The sequence below is a fragment of the Xiphophorus couchianus genome, chromosome 23, assembly GCF_001444195.1.
Source record: "Xiphophorus couchianus chromosome 23, X_couchianus-1.0, whole genome shotgun sequence".
NCBI lineage: Eukaryota > Metazoa > Chordata > Actinopteri > Cyprinodontiformes > Poeciliidae > Xiphophorus > Xiphophorus couchianus.
The window spans coordinates 1,837,077-1,859,157 of NC_040250.1; the positions used below are offsets into that span (position 1 = coordinate 1,837,077).

At 40.0% G+C, this 22,081-nt stretch overlaps 1 protein-coding gene and 1 long non-coding RNA gene across 5 annotated transcripts in view; both read left to right on the forward strand.

The window, feature by feature from the left end:
* pitx2 (paired-like homeodomain 2) overlaps positions 1-10,558 on the forward strand; it is a 56,508-nt gene extending 45,950 nt beyond the window's left edge. For 2 of the 4 annotated variants that reach the window (XM_028009472.1, XM_028009471.1), the window contains exons 2-4: positions 3,392-3,460; positions 7,931-8,130; positions 9,009-10,558. In XM_028009472.1, coding sequence (XP_027865273.1) covers positions 3,415-3,460; positions 7,931-8,130; positions 9,009-9,566 — 804 coding nt within the window. In that variant the 5' untranslated portion in view covers positions 3,392-3,414 and the 3' untranslated portion in view covers positions 9,567-10,558. Of the gene's footprint in view, positions 1-880; positions 1,283-3,391; positions 3,461-5,039; positions 7,562-7,930; positions 8,131-9,008 lie in introns of those variants that run through there. The other 2 variants (XM_028009470.1, XM_028009469.1) reach the window with 2 other exon arrangements.
* Positions 10,559-18,366: 7,808 nt separating this feature from the next.
* On the forward strand, positions 18,367-20,728 carry LOC114139497 (uncharacterized). Its single transcript, XR_003594457.1, has 3 exons — positions 18,367-18,480; positions 18,838-20,550; positions 20,636-20,728. It is a non-coding gene; the product is annotated as an uncharacterized LOC114139497 (long non-coding RNA).
* The last annotated feature ends 1,353 nt before the right edge of the window (positions 20,729-22,081 follow it).

The following is a 22,081-nucleotide window of genomic DNA, read 5'->3' on the forward strand; positions in this document are numbered from 1 at the left end:
TTATATACATATATATTTCCTTTTTTTTTTTTTGAGGAAGAAACGACGCGCACGTTTTGCTTCAGTGTCCCCCTTTTGCTTGGAAATTCCCGTGTGGATGAGCGCATTAATTACTGGCTTAATGGGAGTATGACTAAAAATGTAAAAGACGGATTATGTGCCGGGATGGCGGGCTGGTGGAGGGGGCGGGGCGGTGCGGGGCGGTGCGGGGCGGTGCGGTGCTGGGGGACTAACGCAGGCCTGAGTCCGTCCGGTCTGCTCGCCCAGCTTAAGATGCGGGTGGAACACGCATGCAGTCTGCATCAAACGAAACGGATCCATAAAGAACATTTGCATCCGAGCCAGCTGTTCCCTCCGTCCGCACATAAATCCGCAACACGATAGCGCTCTGTCTGGCGCAGAACGAGGCCACTGCATCTTTATAAAAGCGACTCTCTCAGCTTTTATTTGAAATATTATGTTTTGTGGGTGTATTAAATTAGCAATAAAGGATATTTTGTGTCTTATCAAACAGTCTTTAATTGAGGCTGAATATAGAAAATATGTAATTATTATCTGAATTTAACAGATATGAACTGTTTGCAGACAGCTGTGGTTGCGTCTTGCTTATTTTGTGCACAATTTACCAAAGTTATAAATAGTTTGTCCTTTTATTAATAAGGAAATGAGTCATTAAAAGTTATACACGCCCGTAATGTTTAGATAAAAAGTCGCTTTCATCACCGCGTCCTTCTTGAAAAGACGCATCAGAATTTTTGGATTGTTGGTGAAAGTTGAGAGTTGCCCTCTGCTCTACGCAAACATACACACCCCTCTGTGAGCGCGCGCACACACGTGCACACACACACACACACACACACACGAGTTCCCCTCTGAGCTCAAAAGCTGGAAAAATTGCGCCACTCCTGGAGCGTCTTTCAAGAGAGGAAAAAAAGTTGAGGAAGACAGAAGAGGACGAGCCAAGGGGAGACTCAGATGAAAGCGCCTCCTTCGCACTTTCTCTGCGCGCTGTAAACAGACACTTATTTATGCGCATAAATGAAACAAACCTAAAGGCTGCGCCGCGTCTCTTTTTTTGGATACGCGCGGCGTGTGGGAGCTCCTCCATGCGGCGCTCACGGTTACAGACAGAAAGTTCACCGCCGCTGGAGCTCGAGGTTGTCTGAGTTTGAGCCGTGAGCGCGGCTTCTGAGGACGGTGGGATTCATTTCCTCACTTTACAAAAAAAGCCGACGACTTGGAGACAGAAAAAAATCCCTGTCCCGCCCGGTGTCCGCAGCTGGTGAGTAGCGCTTTGAGTAAAAAAAGAAAAAACCGGAGAACCGAAATGTGAGCTATAGTGAGTGAGGGAATTTGTTCCACTTTGTGCGTTTTCTGATGTGTATTTCAAAGCCGTGACTGGAGGAACATAAATGGGGATGTGAGGGCACCGTTTGGCGCACAGGTCGGCGGATGATCATGAGGTGTTATTATAGCGGTGATGGAGAGCTGGAACACGGGAGAGCGCAGAGTGAAACACGCAGTGTGATCCTATTTATGCGCAAAAACTATCAAAAGAGGCAAACAGCGAACATTTAGAATAATTCAATCTTCTATCTGGAGTCTAAAAACATCGATAGGTAAAATTCCGCTTGTTGTGATTTATTAGTAAATATTCAGCTGATGTAGGTGGAAATTTATCACTTTTGTTCCTTAAGAGAATAAAGTGATAGAAATAACGTGCTGATGCTGACAGTCCCGCGTCTTTAATTAATACAGGACCATATGATGGAGGTTAGTGGCTCATCCTGCCGGTGATGGCTGCAGCCTCGTGCTCACGCTGTGCTAATTTCACGAGTAAAGCCTGCGTGGGGCGATGCCAGCTTTCTGTCTGCACTGGGCCCGATGCCACGAGACTCACTGATTCACATCAACTGCTGGTGCTGAGAGCAAACGGGCTCCACGGAGTGAGAATGAATGGATGAACGGGATGAAAATAAGTAAAGTGGTGATGGCGATGCTGATGCAGCTTTCTTTAAACTGCTCCCACAGGGCAGTTTATCCCAAACAGATACTAAAAAGAAGGGCCTCTGGTGGATAAGGCATCATTACCCTTTAAATTAATCTAAATTGTAGTATTATTATTATTATTATTATTATTATTATTATTATTATTATTATTTAGTGCATTGCTATTCTTTTTTTTTAATTAAGAAATTAAATTTCTTCACTTTTCTTTTCACTTTGCTTTGTGTTTAAAATGTATTTACAATTAATTTAATTTAAATTTTATTTCTTTTGCTTAGTGTCATTTCTTTCTGGATAAAGGAAATGCAAACTTTCAAAATAATATTTGTAAAACAGATAATTTGTGGGAGGATTTATGTGATTTTTGCTGTATTAAAATCTCAGTTTTCTAAAGAAAATCAAACCAGGTTTGCCTTCAGAGGCCGCAGAAAAGCCCAGGCTGCATGTGGAGCTCTCATTAAACCTCTCTGATTAGATAACGCGGAGCAGCGTGCAATAACCTTCCACCTTCCAGCCTGGCCGCCCACTCTTTCATTTTGCTGCTGAAAAATAGAGAAGGGCTTCTGGAGAACTGTCGCGCAGCTACACACCGTGTAAAACTTAACCTCCAATATCTGCATCCTCTGAATGAAAAACAGGGAATATAAAAAAAAAAAAAAAGATGTAGAGCAGGTGAGGAGGAGAAGTGAGGAAAATGGTTAACAGCATGACTGCATGCAAATTTCCTCCCGCCTCGAATTATCATAAGCAAACAGTGTGAGCCTGGACTAATAAAAACCCATCTGTGTAACTTCATATCGAGGTAGTATGAGGGGTTGCGATAATGAATTTTGTAATATCCCACCGACAGACATCTCAATCAGACTCTAATCCCGTGATTTTACCACGGAATCACTCCACTTCCAACTGCTGCAGACAGCAGCAAAACACGCGTGGAGGCTCAGGCAAAACACGACGTGTTTTACCCACGCCACAGAAATCAGACAATGCAGTAAAACAATCGGAAATGTGTCGACAGCAAGTGAGGAGGGCGTCACAATTATTGTTTTAATGCAGCTGCAATTCCTGACACGCTTCAAAAAAAAAGTTTAAGCAGAAAAAAACTCATTAGAAATATTTCACTAACAGTCATCATTGATTCAAATTTATTCATTTATCCTCTTAAATTAATTAGCGCCATGTCTGTATTCCCTGATTTTTCAAGCTTGATTTTTTAAATGTAAATTCTTTCTTTTATTTTTTGGTAAATTTTGAAGTGTTTCAGATAATTATCTGAAAACATCACTGTTATGAAATGTTATGAAACTGAAATGTTTTCTAACCTTAAATGCTGTTTAGGTTGTAATCTAGCTAACTGAATCTTTTTTGTTTATCTAAATTGCAGATCAGTGACCTCACAGCGCCACAATGGAGTCGCACTGCCGCAAACTGGCCACTACCTGCGCACAAATAGGTGAGTCTCCTCAAGTTTATTCATTTAAAAACAGCGAAGAAACGAGAAAAAAATCCATTCAGACATTTAATATTACCATCCTCAATTAATCATTCAAATATAACGGTTATAATAATAATAATAATAATAATAATAATAAATTAAAAAGAAGGAAATTGAGTCATTATCTCAATTCATTCTTATAATTGAGAAACAACCTTCTTCTCTAATTACGTCAACGTGACGTCGGTCTAAGATTTTCTTTTTTTTCTGATAAAATGAAAAATAGCCCAGGTACATATTTTTTCTGTCAATTTTAGCTGTCTGATCAAAAAATGTGAAGACATATTGGCCTCCGTGGGTCATTGTTCTTTGTCTTAGTGCGCCACCTGCTGGTCAGACGTATTCTCCAAATTTACAGCAGCCTGAGTTGATGACGTCTGGTTTGAGCAAGTAAATAATGTTTAGCCGAATTCAGTTTCAACACATTGTGTATTTCATTCTAATTATTATTTTTTTTTTTTTTACAATTTTCAACTCAAATTACATCTAAGTAAAACAAATTGTATCACGTCAATTTTTCAATGTATTCAGTGAATCACGATTTCAAAAAACAAAAAAATGTATTTCAGTAAAATAGAATTATTTCATTGCTCTCTAATTCGATTCGAAAATCACATTCAGCTGTAAACGAACAAACTACAACTTTGATTGTGTAACTCAGTAAACACCGATGCGGCTGCTGGATTCATCCCTTCATCCAAACCGCCGCATATTAGGAATAATATGATTAATAGACGCAGAAACTGGCGAGCAGGAGCTGCAGCTCACAGGGAGACGGGCGTCATCTGTGCCGCCCTGTAATATATGCAGCGCTCGGTAGATTGGCTCCTGGGAAAACTAAATGTATAATGAAAGCCCATTCGTGAGCAGGAATACGCTAATGGTGGAATCTGATGTCTTCTTAATCCTATGTAAAAAGCCTTGTCGTCTCCCGCTATATTGACTGAATTGCTAATTAATGGCCCTCTATGGCGGAGGCCTATTGCACCAGTAATCCGCAGAAGAGAGATAAAGCATTCAGATTGTAGAAATGAAGAGGAAACCGATAATCCACTTCAAGTTTAGTATTACAATATGGCTGGAAGAGGAAAAAATGACATCACACTGTTTGATTTATTATTATTATTATTATTATTATTATTATTATTATTATTATTATTGTTATTATTATTATTATTATTATTATTGTTATTATTATTATTGTTATTATTATTATTATTATTATTATTATTATTATTATTATTATTATTATTATAGTTTTGTAAAAATCTTCGTCATTTCTTGTGTTTCACATAACAAACACATCTAAATGGTTCCGTTCCAGTTGATTTGTCATGTAATCGGCCTGCAGGAGTGGTGACTGATGCGTGTTTCTGTGCGTGTCGGTGGTCTGCTGGTATATATATATATATATATATATATATATATATATATATATGGGGAGGTTCATAGGATTACTGCGCCAAGTCCAAATGTGCTGCAAGAAAGCGCGTCCGCTTGGCCACGTGGAAGATGAAGGATTCCTTCTTTACTTTTCTAAAGATGATGATGATGATGATGATGATGATGATGATGGTTATGCATGTGAAGGTGCTTTTTAACCCGGTTTGCTCTTCCTCGATCTGCTCCATCACATCTCTGTCACTGGTTTTCACACTTTTTCTTTATTGCGTCACGTTCATTAAAAGAATGACATGAAAAATGAGATGAAAAGGAAGAAAAATGTCCCAGACGGCGCAGCCTGCAGGACCCGCAGCAAAGTGAGGACAGATCCGGTTTAAGCCTCATGATGGAGTAATCCGTCCTCACCAAAGCAGATCTGCGGCTGCTGGAGGCCCGCGCGCCTCCGCCGAGCTTCATTTAATGAATCTGAGAACCTAACACTGAGGGGGTCAAGAGGATCACTGCATTTGACAGCTAGTGTGTGGCTCTTTTGCATGTCGTGAATCAGGAAGTCTGTGAGGTCAGGCTTCTTGTGTCTTGGACTCAATTTGTTGAGGACTGTTTTGCTTTTATTGCCTTTGACCGAAAATCCACACTGGAAGAATTCAACAAATTAAATTGTTTTTTTTGGCTAGATTTTTGTCAGCGTTTTTGGAAAGAAATAATTTTGGTTTTAACTGCTGAAAGCCACTCAGTTAAATCATTCTATTGTAATTATTGCTCCTCTAGTTTGTCCTTTAAGAGTTGGTTTGTGATTAATCCATAAAAAGAAGTTTTAGATTCATTCTGTAAAGTTTTTACAGAATGAATCTAAAGTTAAAATGCCTCATGTTTCTCCTCATAGTACAGCTCAGCCTGTCAACCAGTTTAACTTGAACGTTAACTCGTCACTACTTTAGTTCTAGATGGACACAAGTTTACCTCCAACACAAACCTGTTCCAGACACGGCATGTCTTCTGCGTCCCAATCAGCAAAACTCTGTGACTTTATCTAAATATACTTTAAAATAGTTGATGAGAGTCAAACTGCTTCGAAGGAAAACACAGGATAAATAAATGATTCTGCAGCCTGAAGTCATTTTGATCTCAAAATCTATAAAAGTTTAGAAAATTTCAGAAGTTTTGTTCACACTTGTCCAATGGAAGTCAAATTAGGTCAAATCTCTATTTCAACTAAATGGGAATTAGATTTTAACAGATGATCATGTTGTACTGAGGAAGACTTGAAGTCAAAAACTCATTAGAAAAAAGAAGTTCTCTTTTTCACAGAAGTTGTTCTGTTGTGATTAATCCATAAAAATCTGAATCTGACTGTGGAGCAGCAGGGGCGGCCTGTTACATGGTGGTGGGAGCATTATGCTGTGGGGATGCTTTACTTCAACACATCAGAATTCTATAATAAAAATTCTGATCTGAATGTTTACAAACTGAAGTGCTTGGTGTAAATTAGCCTTTGGATTGAGTCGCTTGACTCTTTTCCTTCAGCGCCTCCATTCTGCGCTCCTGTGCGAACACACATGCGGCACGTGTGCGCTTTTTTCACATAGCTTGCGTGTCTGGCAGTTAGCGTCAGTTGACAAGTGCGCGCAGATAGTTTTGGAGCGCGCTGGCGCCACCACAGCCCTTCTTTTGAAGTTAACATTTGTTTGTCCTTTCACGGGACCTCTGCGGTGCAGAAGGTGTTTGTCTTTGATATTCAGTGCGCATCTATTTTCTTTGCGCCTTTCAATAAAAGCCGCTTTATCCACTGAGCAAACTGCAGCGACAGAGCCGGAGAGAGCGCGGCTCAGCCTGGGTATCAGCGGCACTCCATCTCTTTACCGGGCCACTGGACCCGTCTCATAAAATGAGGCCAAACTGTGTTATTTTCATTTTTATTTGGTCTTGGGCTGCTGCGCAGCGGCGGCTCGGGGCGCAGCTCGGTACACCGTGCGTCTCAACTGACTTTACATGCTTTTATTTGGAAGAGGAAAAATAAGCGCCAGCCCCGGCATAAATACACTGGCAGACATATCTCGTTTCTGCGAGCTCCGGTTGGTTGGGCACATCCGCATGGACGCGCCTGTCAGAGAGAATCGGGGCGGAGGCAAAGCGGTGACGTGGAGGTGTGGAGAGAGGCGCAGTTGGATGGGCAGAGCACAGGCAACAGCTGAAATGAGCAGAGAGCGCTGGAGTGTGTGTAAGCCTCTGGATCTAATATCACCTACCTGTCCTTGTCACTCTGATAGTCAGCCAAGGTAGCCGCAGTTTTCCACCGATGCTGTGATAAAACTCAATGGCCTGTTTTAAAGCGTTCTCCAGTTTAAACAGAACGAGGGCTTCATCTCAGCAAGAGGAACTGTGCTGCTGTGCGCTTTTTGGACAGCTGAACACATTCCGGAGTCGGACTTTCCGCTCAGCCTTCCTGCGCTAGAAGCTCGTGAGATCTTTCACCGATGAGCTCTATGAGGGATCCATTAAATATAGACCACCACCTCACAGGGAATAAACTCGCCTCCACGCACCACACGGCTCTGGCGATGGCGTCCAGCCTGCAGCCGCTGCAGCGCTCCGTGGACTCTAAGCACCGGTTAGAGGTGCACACTGTGTCGGACACATCGAGCCCGGAGTCTGTGGGTAAGAACCGGCCGGGGTTTCACCCGGAGTCCCAGAGATCATCTGGTTATGAAACAATAGTTGCTATCAGTCACCATGAAGGGAGATTTATATGCATAAAAACCGGAGCTGTCATTTTAATAGCAGCTCATTTGTCTCTGGTTTGACGGTGAATTATTGTTTTTTCTATTGTTTGTTTTTAAACAGTTTAAATAGTTTATTGTATTTTTAGCATTATTATAAAAAGTAGAATGCGATTTAAAAGAAAAAGTATATGTTTTTAAATCAATAAAAAGTTCTTCACAAGGATAAAAAACAATCTAGGTTTTATTCTTTTTTTAAATTTAAACAGTAAAATCTCAATCTAAAAACCCGGTTTTCTTTTTATAGAAAAAGAAAAAATACAAAATAAAAACGACGATTCCTCGGACGACCCGTCCAAGAAGAAGAGGCAGCGGCGGCAGAGGACTCACTTCACCAGCCAGCAGCTGCAGGAGCTGGAGGCCACCTTCCAGAGGAACCGCTACCCGGACATGAGCACCAGGGAGGAGATAGCCGTGTGGACCAACCTCACAGAGGCCAGAGTCAGGGTGCGTAAACACACACACACACACACACACACACACGCACACACACACGTAAAACATAGACACACACACACACACACACACACACGCACACACACACGTAAAACACACACACACACACACACCACACATACATCAAGCGCAGCACTTCTGATTCTCTCTGAACATGAACACAATTTATAGTTTTTTAATTATGCGGCTTTTTGGCACAATTACGCGCGTAAATAAAACTTTATGGATTGCTGGAATGTACTACAATATGACAAATAAAAATGATACTCATAGTATAATTAAAGGAAAATTAATTTTAAAATACTGCAGAATAAAACAACATTTAATTTGACCTCATTCCAATAAACTTGATCAATTATGACACAACGCGCAAATATTCACCTCAGATCAAATAATCTGAAAATTATCCTTATCGTTTAATTATTTTAAAAATAATTATAAATTACTCAATGTATTATTTACCCATTAGGTGTAATTAGGCAGTGATGACGCTGTTAACAGTTGAGGCTATTGACGTGCCACTTGTGTTCTTCTCTCCGTGTAAAAGAGGTGCAAAGCTCGTATTTTGCGATTGTCGCCCTGACGTTGTGTGATTAAGGTCAGAGTGTTTGTGGAAGCATGCGGGAGAATACACATCCACTCCACGCTAAGATGCTCCACTGAGACTGCAGTGTGTATTCCGCGCAGATAGAGGCGGCTGTAAAACGGGAGCTTTCTGCGCGAATGGGATGAGAGGGATTTCATTTTAATTATGTACATTTAGGGAGAAAAATTAGAATCCAATATAAAAACAGTACGAATAACAAAAATAAAAATAAGAATAAAAAAGTGTATGTTATCTCTTATATTTGTTATTTTTTGTGCTCTAGGTTTGGTTCAAGAACAGACGAGCCAAGTGGAGGAAACGGGAGAGAAACCAGCAAGCAGAGTTGTGTAAGAACGGCTTCGGCCCGCAGTTCAATGGACTCATGCAGCCGTACGACGACATGTATCCCAGCTACACGTACAACAACTGGGCCGCCAAGGGCCTCACGTCCGCCTCCTTATCCACCAAAAGCTTCCCCTTCTTCAACTCCATGAACGTCAACCCTTTATCCTCGCAGACCATGTTCTCGCCGCCCAACTCCATCTCCTCCATGACCTCCAGCATGGTGCCATCCGCTGTGACCGGCGTGCCGGGATCCAGCCTGAACAGCCTCAATAACTTGAACAACCTCAGTAACCCTTCCCTCAACTCTGGGGTGCCCACGCCGGCGTGCCCCTACGCGCCGCCGACCCCTCCCTACGTGTACAGAGACACTTGTAACTCCAGCCTGGCCAGCCTGAGACTGAAAGCCAAGCAGCACTCGAGTTTTGGATACGCCGGGGTTCAGAATCCAGCCACCAATCTGAGCGCTTGCCAGTACGCGGTGGACAGGCCGGTCTAATTGCTCCCTGCACTGCAAAAAATCGCCACCGAGCTGACATGTTAGAGGACAAAGCATTTTTAACCCCACAAAAGATCATTTTGAACTGTTTGAAGTGTTAAAGGGAATTTACTGCTCGCCTGGTAACCACCTCCCCCAAGACTCAACTTTTCCATCAGATAATAGGAAAAATTTGACTTAATTCGCTCTTATTGACTTTCATTCATTTTCACGCAGTGAATCTGATTTAGAGGGTTTTGTTTGTGACGGTGGTTATTTTTTGCAGTGTGCGGATAATTAATAGCAGCCGTCCACCGAAACAAGAGACTACTACAGCTACTTTTCTCTTCCTTTTTTTTTTTTTTTTTTTTCAAAACAAGGGCACTAGAAGACTGAACCACTGAAACACACTCAGCTCCTCCTCAGAGTCAAACTGAACCGGGAGTTTTTTAAGTTTCTTCCTCTTCGATGAGCGATGGCCTCATTCACACAGTTAAAAAAAATCTAAATAAAGGCCTGTTTCACTTTTCACAGCTCGTCATGAGGGCTTTTCCCCCTGATGGATTCTGGACGTTAACTGTTGACAGAAATGTTCGTGTAAATAAATCTGAATGATCATCTCCTGTTTGTTGAAGCGGCTGCGCTCCGACGCTGCGACTTCTTCAGGTTCCAACTTATCGACGCATGTGGATAAAAAAAAAATACAAATCCTAAAAAAAGGAATCATGTTTTGCTTGCAAACAAAAAGGGAATGTACATACTAAAAGCGCACCAGTTGTGTGTTTCGAACATATTATAAATTTATTATTAATGTCTGTGTGAATATCGATTTAGAATAGCAATTCTGGATTTTAAAAATAATACTAAGCATCCAAAAATGTTCCTGCGACAAATGATTTGGTTTTTTGCTCTGTGTATACTATTTGGTACGGAATTATGTTGTTTTTTTCCCCCATCAATCCCCGAAATATTGTGTTTTATTTAATGGAAGTAAATATATTGTTCCAAAAACATTCTGCTGGGCGACTTTTATTGAATCTTTGTGCAAGAAGTCTGTTAGCGGAGTGCAAAGCAGTGACAGTCTGTCTATAGCCTTTCGATTGTCTGAGGCGCTTGTGCGGCAAATCTATAGAGGAAAACAATGGGCCGCTCCAATACACATAGCACCGGGATGCTCCGGCAGATTAGCCCCTGAATGCGTGTCTGTCTGCCTGCCTGCTCCAGCCAAGAGCCTCTGCTGCTCGCTGGGGCTTGAAATAACACCGGAATCAACAAAAAGCTGCACGGCGGCGCACACAACAAAGACAGCAATCCATTAAGTTCCGTTCTCTGAAGTGGATTTTTTAGAGTCAATGAAACCTTAGAAAAAAGTTTAAAAAGGAATAAGGCGATTCAAACGCAGCCATGCATCAAATCAACCCTGCTTCGTTGGACTCTTATGTACACACCTTAAAACTTGCTTTGTTTTGTTTCCAACAAGTTCTTCTTTGTAGACACGCAACCAGCCTTATTCATCTGTTTGCCCTTTTATTGTTTTCATTGGCGCTGCTGATTTTTTTATGCTTTAAATGTGCACAAACGTGACAAAGCCAAACAAACTATGAGTATGAAGCCTGAGCAAACATGCAGAGCTGCAGAGGTATGAAGGCCGGGGATGCATGCAGGAGGAAGCGGGGATGAGTGCAGAGTTCATGGAAGAAATCACGGAGGAAACACGCCCCACTTCCAACAGACAGAAAGAAAATATGTGCAATATGCATGCATCAAAATGCTATATTTATATTTTATTGTATTTTTTATATCCCACCATAATGCAGATATAGGATGTAAAAGTGCAGCATTCCCCCGTTTTTAGCACAAAGGTGGTCCGAAGATCCACTGTGAGGTTCGCCTCAGGTCGCCTCTCATGGGGTTTTATTATGAGCAGAAATAAATCTCAGTTAGTCCCGAGTGTTGTTTTTCCAAAAGTGCTAAATAACAAACAGCAGCAAAGCGTTCATCCGTTTCCATATATGCCGGAGCTGCCGTGTTCAGCTGCAAACTCTGTAAGATTTTCCACAAGTGTCACCTTTGGATGGAGTTGGTAAGACGCAGAAATAATCATCCTGTAATGGTGGGGTGGAGGGGATAAACCCGGGCGAATACACAAGTCTGCAGTCTGAATACACATCGACACAATCAACATGAGACCTGAAGAGGAATCAGTGGGAAACTGTTCATTTGGCTGACACGCTGATCAGGACTGCACACTTCTGTGGCTCCGCACTTCTGCTCAAAGGTAAGCATCAATTTATATTTAATTAAAAAAAAAAGAAAAATAGGTATGTCTTTAAAATGTAATTATTGCATGGAGGTTAGGTCTGCGCTTTTTGAAAATACATTTAATAATTTTTCTTCAGGAAATGTAAGCTTTTTTGAAACACCGCAAATATTTTTGCACATTTTGATGCTTAAGCAAGAGTTGAAATTACAGTGAATTTACGGATATACAATCTGGGTACATTTTATTTTAAATATTTATCTTAACTTATGCGTCAAAGAAAACACCTTCGTAAGGGATTCATAACATTGTTTTATAATTATTGCATCACGTGTAAAATTTGTAATAATAAAATAAAGATGATATTTTCAGTCTCATCGCCAGAGAAATCCACGCATCACCTGCTTATTTTACCTACATCGCCGCAGTCCATCCTGAGGGGGAAATTTGTTCCACTTACTGATTTTAGAAGAAAAACTCGCTGCGCTCAGCAGAATTTAAATTAAAAAGACAACAAATGCAAAAGTCCAGCAAAAATAATCACAGCCTCTAAAGATTCATGCAGATTAAATACGACGCTGTTTGGTGATGACGGCACTCTTCATAGATAATTTGTGGCTTTTATGAATATTTTGATTATATTTAATGCTAGGAAACTAGTTTGGGTGAACAATGGATGCAGAAAATTTGACTTAGCATTATTTTTACAAATTAATATGAACTTTTTTCTCCTTTTTGCATGTCATCTGTTCTTTTGCTGTTTAGTAACTCTGTGTTGCTGTAACAAGCAGGAAATGTGGGAGTTGGAGGGATATGGGTTAAGATAATGAACACAGATTCCGGATGTTTCAGAGCAGGCAGGGTGGCTCGGATCAATAGTTTATTATTTGAAGGAGGCAATGAAGCAACAGAGCCAAATTAAATCACAGCAGGACTCCGAAGGGACAGAAACACTCAGCTGGGTGAGGTCAGTGCTGTCTGTAGGTGAGAGAGGATGGGAGACACGCCAGCCTGTTCCATACTTATGTTTGCACACATGTTGGTATGCAGGTGTAGTTTGCAAGTGAGACACTTTGGCAAGAGTTGGGCCAACAAGCATGAGCTCTGCAGCAGAGGGGACTCCTGTGTCTGGGGGAGGTGGAGTGTTTGACTCTTAACCAATGGTGGCCCAGCAGCTTCAGCTAAAGGTCACATGGTGTGACCTCACACATTCTCACCCTCACCTAAGGCCTGAAGAGAGGTTTTCCACAAGATTCATTACAACCCATCTAAACTAACAGGAAAAAAGCTTCTCTGGCAAACTTTCAAAATAAATCAGAAGATGCCTGGATTTATTGCAACATTTGTGTCTGTTTACTTAGCACAAAATGAAAAACTAGAAATGCTTTTTTTTTTTTTTTATAAAAGCGTCGATCTAAAACCGGATGAAAGTGTTTTATTTTAGTGAGTTTGGCTGGGAGTAGGTGTGCTGTGGGGAGTTCAGGCCCTGCTCAGCGCCGGTGTCTGCTGCGTGTTTGTTCAGTATACATGTGCCATTCGTGCAGCCGTGTTGGAGCTCCTCTGGCTGTGGAAGCTGGGAGCAGTTGGAGGGCAGGCGGCAGACTAGAGCGTGTGAAAGCAGATAACCAGGATGGATTTCATGACGCACACACTTCCTGCTCTCTGAAGTTCTATTAAAGAGGGATGAAAACAAAACACACACACACAGATCTGAGTTGTTTTCTCTCCAAATCAATTTCTGCACATTGAGAGCATGCTGAAAAGATCAGCGGAGCAGCTCTCATGGAGCTTGAAGGGAGAAAAACAGGCTCCATCATGAGGGACTTGAGAATTTAGACGATACGGTCGATGTTTAAGGGTGAATATCACCTGCTATTTTTACAACTGAATCAAAAATCAGAAGCTCTGCTGCCATCTGGTCAAAAGAAAATATTCAAGTTCCAGTAAAGAGGAGTCTGAATTAAAGGGATAGTTTGGAATATTTCAGCTGAGAAATCATCAGTATAATTTCCCTCAGCTGGTGTAGTCAGATCAGCATGAGTCTGTAGAAAAGTAAAGAAATCCTCAGAGTGCTGTTAGGCTAACAAGCTAATCAGAAAGACATTGCTGTCCCGACTTAGTAAGTTCATCTCAAAATGTCCATCAGGCCCGCTTTACATTTAGAGAAGGTCGAGGGGAAGCTTTTACGTCCACAGTGTCACTTTTCAGGAATTACAGAGAAAACAGCTGCAGAGTGTAACTTTCATAAATATATATTACATACTTTTACATATTTGTTAAAGCTGTCAGCATGTCGATACAGTTTAACATGAGACACAATCTGTGAAACAATCCAACTCCCTGGCCTCCTCCCAGGGGTCCTGCTGCCATCTGCAGAAATACATTGTTCTAGATCAGAAGCAACCAACTAGATCCAGTAGGAGGGTCTTAGTGCGGTCAGTCACCCTCATGTTGTGTTCACTGCTTAATGTACGAATATCAGAGAAGAAACTTGACATTACAGGAAAAATTGTTTATCTGCCGGCATCGGTAGCTATAGTAACTAACCTGTGCATTTATGGAAGGGGTGGGAAACGAGCTGTAGGCTAGCAGAGAGCAAGGTGCACGGCCAGAGGGGGCGTACACAAGCTTGATTAACAGTAGTAAGACTGTTCTCTTGTTCTGATTGGTTGTTTCTGACGGAGCAAAGTATTTCTGCAGATGGCAGTATAAACACTGGCAGGAGGCGAGGAAACTTGATTTTTTTATGATTATCTGACTCATAATATACTGTGAAGACATAGTAACACTTTTAACAAATAAATAAATAAACATATTGTTTAAAAAAGTTACATACTGCAGCTTTAATGCTTGCAAATGTCTTCCAGCTCAGACAAGCAGCAGAAAAGATTTAGCTTTTATCCTTGGACTGTTTTAACATAACAGTGAAGTTTGGCTGTGATGGAGGCCAGTGCTGCTGAAGCTGGTCTCTGATTTGTTTAAGGGCTGAATATAATGATCATCCTTTTGCTTTTTCTGTTGATGAATCTTTGAATGTGTTTTATTTTGTGGTGGGAGACAGAAAGAAAATTTCTACCTAGACAATGAAGTTTTTCAACTTATCCAAAAACAAAGACAAGAGCATGATTAATGCTTTTTCTGGAACTAGAACCGCTTTAGATTAAGACAAGCATGAAAACCACAACGCAGAAACAAGTCAAACATAGTTTGAGTATTTCTGCATCTTATTAAGATATGTTTTGTGATTTATAAAAACAAAACGGTGGAGCTCGTAACATGAGCCACCACAGGTTGGTGCATTTGTCAACATGTGTTTTAGGAATTTAAAGAGTGTGTCTATCAGTGTGCCTGTGTGATGATCCAAACTTTATGCAAGTCATCCCAGACATGTATCAGATCATTTCTGCTTTTACTGGAAGGAAATGAAAACAACTGGAAGATCTACAGGATTTCTATGGGAATAATCAGTTTCTGAAGTCTTCCTCATGCTTTGTCACGTTAACCCGACAAGTTCAAAGCTGCTAACATTTTAGCCTTATCTACAGCATCGTGTTCAGACACCTGCAGTTTACACAGGCTGCCCCCCTCCTGCACTGGTTTCTGTTTTCTTTGGGCCTGTCATCTACTGTAACAGCTTAATTGACGTTTACCTCAGTTTTGCGGCTGTCAGCCACCCAGAGTCTGAGTTTGAAGAGCAGCTCGGCATGACCGCTTCCCAGGCTCCAGCTTTAGCTAGAAAATTACACCTGAGCACTTGTGTTTGCTTTAGTGCTTCTTTCATTTCACGTCCCACAATCTTCACAACCCAAGGTGAGTCAGAAAATGCAGAGGGAAATTGTGGAAAACATAATCTGTTATTTTATTTTATTTTTTTTAGCTGCAAAGACAAAGGATGAACAAAGAAAGTCAGAATGACAGAATCAAAATACAAGAAGTTCTTCAACTTCTCTTTTGGATTTAGCCTTAAACATCCAACCTAACACTGAACATTTGTGCTCTTGCATTTCTTCAGTCTCTCTGTAAAGATCATGTTCAGTCATGCAAAATATACAAACCTGCCATATTTCTGCGCCGTAGTTTGAAATGATGGCAGGAACAAAGGCAGGAACGCCTGCAGAGTTAATGTCACACTTTACAGACCGAGTCAACGTTCCAGCTGTACAAACATCACATCTCCGAGCATAAAATGAGCAATATTACTGGGAAGCCAAGTAAAGAAAAAACACAATATCACAATTTATTCACCTAATTCCAACTTCCGTTCAGTTCCTGAGTCCAAACAGAAATGTTTTCCAAGAGAAATCTCTGTGCTTTCATGTTGTGTGGTTATGGGACAGATTCTGCAGAAATATGGACACACATGAGTAAATTCTTGTCTCTTTATTCTCTCGTCCTTGTTTGGTTACTGGCCTTTCTGTGCTTATACCACACAGGTGGGCACACACAAAAATCTGTGTGGAATATTGAGAATTTTACTTAAACGTATTTGGGCGTGATCCTTTGTGGTATTTCAGGTCACTGTAGCTGTGTTACAATCGGAAAGTTTCAGGTTTGATTCCAGCTTTCTCTTGTCTCTTGTCTCTGAGCCCCTGGGCAAGGCACTAGCCCCAAGTTGCCTGCTGCTGCATGTGAGTCAGAACTGCATTCAGTCTGTTTACCATCACAACGTGACTTTATGTACTCGTCAGCAGGGCTTGACAAACTTTGGAACTGTGTCAAAACTCTGAAATGAGAAAACAGAAACTGAGCGGCCATTTAACGTAGCCCAGTGTCAATTAGCTGAATTTTACATTTAACTGTCTAATAAACATAATTCAGGAGAATACAGCTTTCTGAAAATGTGCTTGGCTGTCTTGGGAAAGTATTCACACCTTCTGAATTTTCTACATTATGAAGCTTTACAATCACCAAATATCTTCAGTATTTAATCAGTAGAACCCAAATTAGTGCATAACTGGGTATTGAAAATAAAATACAGTTCAAATCTTATTTATATAATAAAAGTGTGCCATGCATTTTCACTCTGTTACCTCTAAGTAATACCTAGTGCAATTAATGGGCGGGGTCTTAAGTTATCTGATTATAAATGGAGTCCACTTGTGTGTTTCTGAACTTAGAGATTCTTTGGAGATCAACCAGCATCATGAAAACCCAGGAAGCCAGAAGCAGGTCAGGAAAAAGGTCAGGAGAAGTTTAAAGCTAAATCCAGGACAATCCTGGAAGAAACTCTGTTAAAACTGCAGGAGTTATTTATCTTCATAAAAAAATGTTAGAAACTGTTTATCCTCTTCTTTCCACTTCACAGTTATTTGTTAATTCATGTTTGCTCTCTAGTAATTGGATCTCATTTTATCTGATATCAGACTGCTGACGTTCAGGGTCTACTGCTGCCGCTTCAAAATAAAATCATTTAAAAACATCAGCCAGTTATAAAATGCTCTCAGAAATGCTGCTTACGTCCAAGTTATTTCCTTGAAGTTATGAAAAATATGGCAGCAATTACTGGTGCTGACTCTGCCAAAAGTGGGTTTAGTTACAGAGTTTGAAAACTGCCAGTGTAATTATTACATTGGTGCCTTGTGCAACTATGAAAATAATTACACACTGAGTAATGTACAGTGCAAAAGTATTCATACCCTCAATGTTTTTCTCTTTTCCATCGCATTGCAACAACTAACTTCAATTTATTTGATTTGTTTTATAGAATAGTCCACTCAAGAAAAATGTTCCATCTTTGTGGACATAAAAGAGTAACTGATTTTTACTTCTTATTCACCATGAATTATTTTATTTCATGGCATTTACACAGAGTGAAATCATTCATGCATTCTGTTAAGTAGTTTCCTATTTTTCAAAAGGAGTTTTGGAGCTTTAGACATATTTTAATACAAAAATGAATCTTTAGACCAGGGATACCTAAAGTGGGTCCTGGAGGGTCGGCATCCTGCATGTTTTAGTCTCTCCCTGGTTTAACGCACCTGGATCCAATGATGGCTCATTAGAGGCCTAAGAAGAACATTGATAAGCTGAAAAGGTTGTTGGTACTAGAGTCACATGTTCTGTTAGAACCAGCAGCTCAGATGATTTCAATTCAATCTCCTATCACATTTGTTTCATTTATGACATTTTTTAAACTGATGAAACCTTGTTGGATCATAAAATAAAATAAAAAAAAGTAAAACTTCCTCTAAAACTCAATATCTGTGGCGGCGCTGCACTGGCTTTCTAAGACTGGCTGTGTGAAACAGAAAATATTCTAAATAATATTGAGAAACCTTATTAATTTTCTCAAACATCCAAATATGGGAATGGAAGCCAGCTGGAAGAATGCATAACAGAACACCTCTGAGTTTTTAAATATTAAAATTATGCCACTGCAATAAAGTATTTGACAATCTATAATAAATGTTGTGCCTGGTGTATTTCCTCAGTGTCTGTGTGGTCAAATATTTGCTCAGCGCTGCACTCAGTCATTCCTACAATCATCTCAGAGTTTATCGCTTCATATTTCAAATCCATCTCTGACTCCACACACACTTTGCTTCTTACAGGAGAGAAATCATCGCTTTCTCTCTGTCCTGCTCTGCTGTGTGACGCTGGTGGAGGTGAACATGCCAGCAGCGCTCACACAGGAAAACACCACAGCCAGTTCATCAGCTGACGGAGGAAATCACCGTAAGTTGTCACTGTTTACACCTCATAAAAATATTTGTTGGCTTCCACATTTATGGAATCCAGATGTTGTCAGTCCCGGCTTTCCCAAAGGAACTTTTTAAACTTTTATTGCTTAGGACATCTTTTTTCTGTCTCTGACATTTACTTTCTTTTTTTGAACTAAAGTTCACTCCCCCAATGAGGATTTGTTTTTTTTACAGAGATCTGAGAAACACAAACAATGCAATGTATTATTTTTACTTATACACACATTCACATCACATTGTATGATATGATAAGTGTGTATTGTAATATTTTATGACTTTATTTATATAGTTGGTAAAATCATTTAACATGCTCTATTGTTTTTTTTTTTAGGAAATAAAGATGAGGAACAGCTACTTAAAAAGTTTCTGCCAGTTATTGGACCTCAGTACTTCCTGGTTGTGGTTGCCTGTATTTTGTGTGAAGGTAATAATATTTGAAATTAAACAGAACATCCATTTTTAACATAATGAAAGATCCAAAACTACAAATAATATTTGTGAAGTGGAAGGAAACTGATCTGTGGATCTGAAAATGTTTTACAAAAAATAATCTGAAAAGTTTGGCATGTATCTATATTTCGGTCAGGGAGAGTGTTGTGGAGAAGTTTAAAGGTTATAGTCTGCAACAACATTGCAAGCTTTGAGCATTTCTCAGAGCTCTGATCATTTCATCACCTGGAGAGAGGATGGACCACCTGGACAGGTGAGCTGGTCAGAGTTGAAGCTGGATGGAGCTGAATCAAACCTTAAAGAAAACCTGTTAGAGGATGGAGGAAACTTGAGACTGTGTTGGAGGTTCACTAAACACAAACATCTAGCCAGAGCTGACATGAAGATTAATGTTCGGATGTGTTTTCAGATGGGCTCAAACGCATCTGAACATTAATTTTCATGTCAGCTCTGGCCAGATCTTCTGACTGACTGATGTTCTGCAACTTTGCAGTAAAGAAATTGAGACATTTTCAGTCTCTAGATCTGTAAAGTTGGTTTCGTCATTCCCACAGTTATATGCAACTTCACCTGCAATTACAGGTTTTGTATTTACGAAGCTTTTACTCAGTAAGACTGAACACAAAAGCTTGAAAATCCTTATTAAAATTTTAATAAAATCCCTTAAAATTTGTGGTTGTAATGTGACAAACGGTGTAAAAGTGTAGTATGTAAAAATACTTTAGTTTTTATGCTATTTTTATAAAGCTCAAACAGTTTATGATTTGTAGCAGATCCCCAGTATTATCAAAGGTTTATGAACCACAACTGCCTGCAAAAAGCTACAATCCACAAATACTTGAAACAGCCTTCTGAAAATGTTTATAACTGCCTAGTTTAATAGTTCCAACACCAAATATAACTCAATATTAGACTGCACAGTAGAAGTTGATTTAGTGCTACAGCAGAAGCTAACATCCACAATCTACCTCATCTCCACTTTTGAGGGTACAACCAATCAATGCCAGGGAAAATGCATGGCACTTCTGGATTGGCTGCTTTGCAAACATCAGTCTAGTTTTGTGTCTGTATTTGAATTATTCATTTTTTGTAATATTATCTTGTCTAAATCCCTGTTAAATATTGTCTTCTCTATACTTATTCAAAGCAGGAAAATAACTATCAAATCATGTTTTGATTAAATCAGCAGCTGTTTTGTCTGAATCCCTGTTGGTGTCAGAAGATAAGAAAACCTGAAGCCAAGTGATGCTGAAACCTTCTAGATTTAAAGCTAGGTGGACAGATCTACTCAGACTTCCTGATTATTCATTCTTGTATTTTTGTTGTTGCACCTTTCACAGCACAAATCTTGGTATACAAAATTATTAATATAGGTAAGAAGAGCTAAAAAGCTAAAAAAAATCTGAACTGCTGTGAAAAAGGGAAAACAAGTGAACACTCCACCTGGTGCCGCTACCTGCTGTCTCTCCTATTGCACCTCTTTGAGCCCATCCAGCATTTCCAACCCAACAAGAACAGACGGTGTGGAGAGCGACTTATTGGATTGGGTCCCATCCAGCAGTGACTTATATGCTCAACCTATATGTCACAGATGGTAGGATTTCTGTGTGGTTGATATAGGAAATCCACTAAGGAGTATTGATCTCTCTAAGATCTGCTCTCTCTGCCTGATCTTGCAGGATCTGAACATCCACACAGACCTGGAGGGGAGAGGAGCCACTGGATTCTCGTTCTGGCCTTAAGAGCTAAAAAAGAGATGATTCTGTTCAAATATTCAGGTAAAAAATAATTTCACACCCACAAAAGCTGTTTTATTTTGTTGTAGCTCCATTAAGCCTATAAGAAGACGTGGAACTGCTGCATAGTGATTGGAAATGGTCTGTTTTTTACAACTGTAATAAAGGAAAGGATAAAAATAGTTTATGCACCTAAAGTACCACAAACTGTGTCAACAGAAAACTCATTGTTGACTCACTGTTTGCCTGCAAAATCCTCTTCAGGTAGATTAGCTTCAAACCACAGCAAGAGTGATCAGTTTACCTCAAAGACTTCTGCAACACAAAGTGCAATAATCCACTGAATTATTGCTTGAGGATGAACTAAATGCATGACCCAGCAGAACTATCTTTGTGAAGTTTGTCTCAGGAGATTTCCAACCAACAAACGTCACCTGGGAGGGATTCAAACACAAACAAGAGCTTTGATTTAATATGACAGCATTAAATAAACGTAAGATGTCTGCAATGTAAAACAGCATCAGCACGTTTCAGACATGTCTGAATGCTGGAAATGTTCTTCAGGTCATAGGTCAATTTTGTAATTGTCTTTGTGTGACTGAAGGTTCAGGTCTGATTACTAGTTTCTAGGTGTAATAACTGAAATTTAATGTTTTACTTCTGACCATTCCTCCATGTCAAAACATTTTAATTTTAGTTTTGTTGCTATTCATCTGTAGAATGTAATGGCACATCTATGCACTGATCTGTAAAACTTTATAAACAGTTAAATGAGTTTATAGCCACTTAGTGACATTCTAATGTAGAGTTGTGTATCATCTGATATCATGTTGTTATGGTCTGTCTCTGGAACCATAACAAATTAAAGGGAAGCAACACATAGGATAACTTAAAATTGGGTTTATTTAACAAAAATCATAACTTCCTGGAGAGGAGATGGAAAAGGTGAGAGAGTGACAAGGAGACAGAAAGAATGGATGGGGTTAGTGAGAAAGAATGACTTCTGCATCTTAAGCTGGATCTCATGTCATTCTGGAGACACTGGCAGCTGCTTCCATTTCCAATCAGCAACAATTAGGAGCTTTGAAACAGGGATGTTAGAGAAATAAATCAAAAGAAATCAATATATGGAGAAAAAAAAAGCAAAGAGCCCAAATGACCATGGATTTATGACAACCCGAATGTGATTTTTGTCCATTTCAATGAAAAGTTACCTATCGACACAAATAAGTCTCAGTCCTTTTAAGTAAGAGTCAAACCAGTATCAGAAAATCTAACCCAGTTTTCCTGTGGCCTCAATGATATACCATTGTCAACTCTGGTTCTTCTACAACTTGGATGTCAGTGAAACTCAAAAATGTTCTCTCTCTTTCATTATTCTGGCATTTA